This window comes from Octopus bimaculoides, chromosome 28 (assembly GCF_001194135.2).
Source record: "Octopus bimaculoides isolate UCB-OBI-ISO-001 chromosome 28, ASM119413v2, whole genome shotgun sequence".
Classification (NCBI taxonomy): domain Eukaryota; kingdom Metazoa; phylum Mollusca; class Cephalopoda; order Octopoda; family Octopodidae; genus Octopus; species Octopus bimaculoides.
The window spans coordinates 1,021,826-1,027,706 of record NC_069008.1 but is presented as its reverse complement, the minus strand read 5'-3'; the positions used below and the strand labels follow the sequence as shown (position 1 = coordinate 1,027,706).

The 5,881-nt window shown below is 38.1% G+C and overlaps 1 protein-coding gene across 1 annotated transcript in view; it reads right to left on the bottom strand.

Annotated features, from left to right (window-relative positions):
* Window positions 1-5,881, bottom strand: part of LOC106878452 (uncharacterized) — a 52,170-nt gene that overhangs the window by 14,137 nt on the left and 32,152 nt on the right. The window contains exons 14-16 of the mRNA XM_014927665.2: window positions 4,652-4,852; window positions 2,952-3,033; window positions 454-617 (exon numbers count right to left, since the gene is read on the bottom strand). Coding sequence (XP_014783151.1) covers window positions 454-617; window positions 2,952-3,033; window positions 4,652-4,852 — 447 coding nt within the window. The remainder of the gene's footprint in view (window positions 1-453; window positions 618-2,951; window positions 3,034-4,651; window positions 4,853-5,881) is intronic.

Sequence of the window (5,881 nt, the reverse complement as noted above, 5' to 3'; positions counted from 1 at the left end):
AAGAACAACAATTAGAAAATTACTATTTGTAGATCTCACAACGAGAGATATTCAGTAAAACAGTACATTGGAATAAAGATTGTTTGCCAACATAACATGGCAGTCTTGGTTTAGGACGAATGTTGCTGTAATTTAGCCCCAGGAGACATTTTTCCAGCTGGCTATACAACACGATCTGTATCCTTATATTTTCAAACAAGGGAATCTAGCACCCCCACTCAGCTCAAAACAATATCTGTGGGGGTGATAGATTCCCATGTTCAAAAAATATAAGGACACAGATCGTGTCATATAGCCAGCTGGAGACGATGTCTCCTGGGGCTAAATTACAGCAACATGCGTCCTAAACCAGGACTGCCATGTTATGTTGGCAAACAATCTTTACTCCAAGAACAACAATATTATAATGTTTTTATTTGCAATACAAGTGTGAGAATAAAAGCTATGACTTACCATCAACTGTATCATGTTTCGAGTCTCCATCCATGTTGATACTAACTTCAATCTCTGAGGTGCTTTGTAGGTCCTCACCACCTGGTTTTAGCATAGTTGGTGTATGAAGGGGCTGGATGATGGACCCACTGCTTGACCTGTTCTCTCCTGTCCTACAGCAGGGACTGCACCAGTGGGAAAGGTTTCAGGTGATAGCAGCAGGTGGTGGTGGTGGTGGTGACAGAATGGAGAATAGAAATACATAAACATATTTACATACATTCACACAAACATATACGTATACATATATTAAAAGATACAAATATACACATACAATTACATACAAATCCATACACATACACACACACATGTATATACACACAGGTAAGCAAATAAAAGTAAAACTAAGGTGGGAAAATAGTATTCAAACACCAAAGGTACTGTAATATTTTTTTTAGTAAAGCTGAAAAAAATCTTCACAAAACTGTTACTCAGAGTTTCACATTGTGATTATATATACACATATATACATACATATATATATATATATATATATATATATATATATATATATATATATATATATATATATATATATATATATATACACGCATACATACATATATATTATTATACATATGTATATATATATATACACATACATACATATATATTATTATACATATGTATATATATATATATATATATATACTAGCTTGTGCATATAATATACAAACTTATGTGGGTAGATAGATGATGGATAGTCAGACAGATGGACAGTCTGACAGACAAACAGATTGATAGCAAGCTATTGAGATAGCTAGATAGACAGGTAGACAGATAAGACAGATAGCTACCTAGATAGCTAGATAGACAGATAGCTACCTAGATAGCTAGATAGACAGACAGACTGCTAGCTAGCTAGCTAGCTGGACGGACGGACAGACGGACTGGACCTTTCCTCATCACATAAAACTTATATCTGATGTCTTCTTGGACAACATTTCTGACTGTTCCTTCTGACACATGGAGATCTTTTGCAATTGACCCCATGGACTTTCTGGGATTGTAATCAATGGTCTGTTGAACTTGCTGGATAAAGGTAAATGTTCTGATGATTTCAGAGCATTCAGAATGCGTTTTATGCTTTGATGCTGGTGATAAGTTTCCATCTTCAATCTCTGGCTTCTTACAAACTTTGTAGACAAAAGATCTGGCAACTTTTAAAAATCAAGATATTTCTAAATCGCTCTTCTCAGCCTTTATAACCACAATAAGTCCATGCCTCTTCATGAGGGCCACTATTATTTTAGGAAAAAAAGATTATACAGAGTGAGCAAAAATGCAGAAATGACCCCCAAATAGGTATGTCCTCAAATACCTTATGCATCCTGTATCATCATCATCATCATCGTTTAACGTCTGCTTTCCATGCTAGCATGGGTTGGACGATTTGACTGAGGACTGGTGAACCAGATGGCTGCACCAGGCTCCAATCTGATTTGGCAGTGTTTCTACAGCTGGATGCCCTTCCTAACGCCAACCGCTCCGAGAGTGTGGTGGGTGCTTTTACGTGCCACCGGCACAAAGGCCAGTCAGGCCTTACTATATATACCATTCGTTTTTAACACGTATATAATAACTCTATTCATCTCTGAAGAGTGGAATTATTGCCAACATGCTTATCTATATTGATTACATTATAATGGCAATAATATCCGTGAAACGATTGTAAGATACTTTTTAAACTTTAGACTTTCATAATATTTACACTCAATTACGAATACATTTTTATATACATTTATATACGCATGTATTTTTATGTACATTTATATTTTTTACATATATTTATATTTCGTATATCTTAAATTTTAATTTAATTATAATTCAAAATATTACTGTGTCACATTAAACATATATCTTTCGGAAATTTGGATATTGATTTCCTGTGAATATTATTAATAATTTTATTAATTTTATTAATAATATAAAAACACACACACACACACACACACACACACATATATATATATATATATATATATATATATATATATATATATATATATATATATATATATATATATATGTGTGTGTGTGTGTGTGTATGTATATATATATATATATACCTGTATGCATATATGTATGTATATATCTATGTGTGCGTAACTTTGTGTCTGGGTTTGTCCCCCAACCATTGCTTGACAACTGGTAACTTAGCATCCCCGTAACTTAGCAGTTTGGCAAAAGAGTGTGATAAAATAACTATCAGGCTTTAAAAAAACAGGTCCTGGGATCGATTTGTCTGACTTGAAAAGAAACCTTCAAAGGTAGTGTGCTCCAGTATGGTCACAGTCAAATGACTGAAACAAGCAAAAGAATAAAGGAACACATGAAAACCAACAAGAGCAGGGAGAGGAAGAGATGGCCCAGAGTGAAGGACAATGGAGAAAGGTTGTGAAAGGCCTATGCCCTGGAATGACGGAAGGATTTACTATAAATTCTTAATATTTACTCACAAAATGCTCTTCAGCGTGTTGAAACATGATCTCAGGAATGCTGTTTCTTTGCCCGTCGATGCTGAACTGTCCTCCCTTGTTCCTGAAAGTAATATTGGAAGTAGGAGTAAGGGTCATGATGTCTGCGGTGGGGCAGGAGGGAACCCTAACCCTAACCCTTTTGTTACCATATTTCAGTTGAAAATAGAATGCTTTTTGTTTCAGTTAATTTCAAAAAAATAATGAAAATTTTTGTATCGTATATAAACCCTCAAGGTCCATGCACATCTGTCGGCAGCCGATTCCGCAGTGTGCTGAAACCATCCCCAGTTCCAGCAACAAACACCAAAGATCATCTAGAATGAACTCATCATGAATTATACCCCCATAAATCCAGTTACATGATACTGGCATCTATTACCACAGCTACTTCTACCACCTCCACCACCACCACCACCACCAATGATAACAATAATAAAGGTGATGATAATTGAAATGCAAAAATCCCCGGGAAATGTTGTTTACAGCATTTCTAAATAGCCCAACAGTTACTGTTTTGGGCCAGGGTCTTTTGACATGTTCAACAAACTGTGACGCCTAAACCAAACACCAATCACCTTAAGTAATTTCATGAAACCACACACTGATTGGTCAGAATACAGTTTGTAAAAACATTCTGGAGCCTATAAAATGTATTTAAGGCACACAGTTTAGTCATCTCACTACAGTTGTATATTGTAGAACATAACAGTCACCACTACTACATGAACCTGAAGATTGCATAGCTTAATGCATGAAAGCACTAGTGCAGTCAGAACGGACATTTAGTATTCTATCGTTTCATTATCTTATATTATTATAAGATTGTAAGTAAAATGTGAAAATCAGACAAAGTTGGAATTCCTTTGTTTAATACACACACACACACACACACACACACACATAATACTCTTTTACTTGTTTCAGTCATTTGACTGCGGCCATGCTGGAGCACCGCCTTTAGTCGAGCAAATCGACCCCAGGACTTATTCTTCGTAAGCCTAGTACTTATTCTATCGAAATCTTTTGCCGAACCGCTAAGTTACGGGTACGTAAACACACCAGCATTGGTTGTCAAGCGATGTTGTGTGGACAAACACAGACACAAACACACACACACACACACATGTATATATACATATATATGACAGGCTTCTTTCAGTTTCCGTCTACCAAATCCACTCACAAGGCTTTGGCCGGCTCGAGGCTATAGTAGAAGACACTTGCCCAAGGTGCCACGCAGTGGGACTGAACCCGGAGCCATGTGGTTGGTAAGCTAGCTACTTACCACACATATAATATATATATGTATAATGCATATACATGTGTGTGTGTGTGTGCATTTATGTATGTATATATCTGTGTATGTGTGTGTGTGTATGTTTGTGTTTATGTTGTATTTGTCCCCACTACCACAACTTGACCAACAAGTGATTAGTTTATGTCCCCATAGCTTAGCAGTTCAGTAAAATGAACTGATTCAATAAGTGCCAGACTTAAATAATAAACTAAGTCGTGTGAACGGGGCAGAGTGTTATTTTTTTTTTCAACTAAACCCAACAAGGCAGCGCCCCAATATGGCCACAGTCCAATGACCGAAACAGCTAAAAGATAGAAGATAACATGTATTGAATGACGATGGAAAAGACACAAAAAAAAGTACATCAGGATTTTTAACTTACCCCATGATTTGTCAGTGAGGTTACATATGCTGTACATGATAAGCACGAGGTATCCTGTGGGGAGGCAGAGAAGGTACCAGACGCCGTTGAGTAGGTTTGTTATCTCTTGGAGGTGACACAGTGAGGACAACAGGAATATTGCGATCAGAGCGAAAAGATAAATGTCACTGATGGAGACGGGTGGTATGCCAGAGTCTGGATCTGGAAGAGTGAAGAAGACTCATAGTAGAAGAGGGGGAAAAGTGGAGGGAGGGTGAGGAAGAAAGGGTAGGGAAGAGAGGGAGGGAAAGAAGGACGAGGAAGAGAGGGAGTAAAAGAACAGTAGTGAATGAGGGAGGGTGGAGAAGTATGATGGTGAAGAAGAGAGAGTGGAGGGAGGGTGAAGAAGAGAGAGTGGAGGGAGGGTGAAGAAGAGAGAGTGGAGGGAGGGTGAAGAAGAGAGAGTGGAGGGAGGGTGAAGAAGAGAGAGTGGAGGGAGGGTGAGGAAGAAATGGTAGGGAAGAGAGAGAGTGGAATTTGAACTCAGAACATAAAAAGTCAGAAGAAATACTACCAAGCATTTTGTCCTATGTGCTAATGATTCTGCTAGTTCGCATAATTCTATATTTTGGTCTTTGATTTTGGCACAAGGCCAGCAATTTTAGGGGAGGAACAAGTCGATTAGACTGATCCCCAGTGTACAACTGGTACTTATTTTATCTCCCTCAAAAGGATGAAAGGCAAAGTCAACCACAGCGGAGTTTAAGCTCAGAATGTTAAGACAGAGGAAATGCCTCTAAGAATACTGCCTGCTGTGCTAAGGATTCTGCGAGCTCACTGCCTTTTTAATTCCATATAACAGAAAAGACAAAATGTTCACAACCAGCCCACATGGAAAGAAGGCAGTGAAGATACAATCAGCACATTTAATATAAGGAGACGAGGTGGCCGAGTTCCTATGTAAAGGAATCTATGCTTGAATCTAAAAAGATATGATAACATCTCTATGTTGGCACTCCGTCGCTTACGACATCGAGGGTTCCAGTTGATTCGATCAACGGAACAGCCTGCTCGTGAAATTAACGTGCAAGTGGCTGAGCACTCCACAGACACGTGTACCCTTAACGTAGTTCTCAGGGGAGATTCAGCGTGACACATAGTGTGACAAGGCTGACCCTTTAAATTACAGGCACAACAGAAACAAGAAGTAAGAGTGAGAGAAAGTTGTGGTGGAAGAGTACAGCAGGGTTC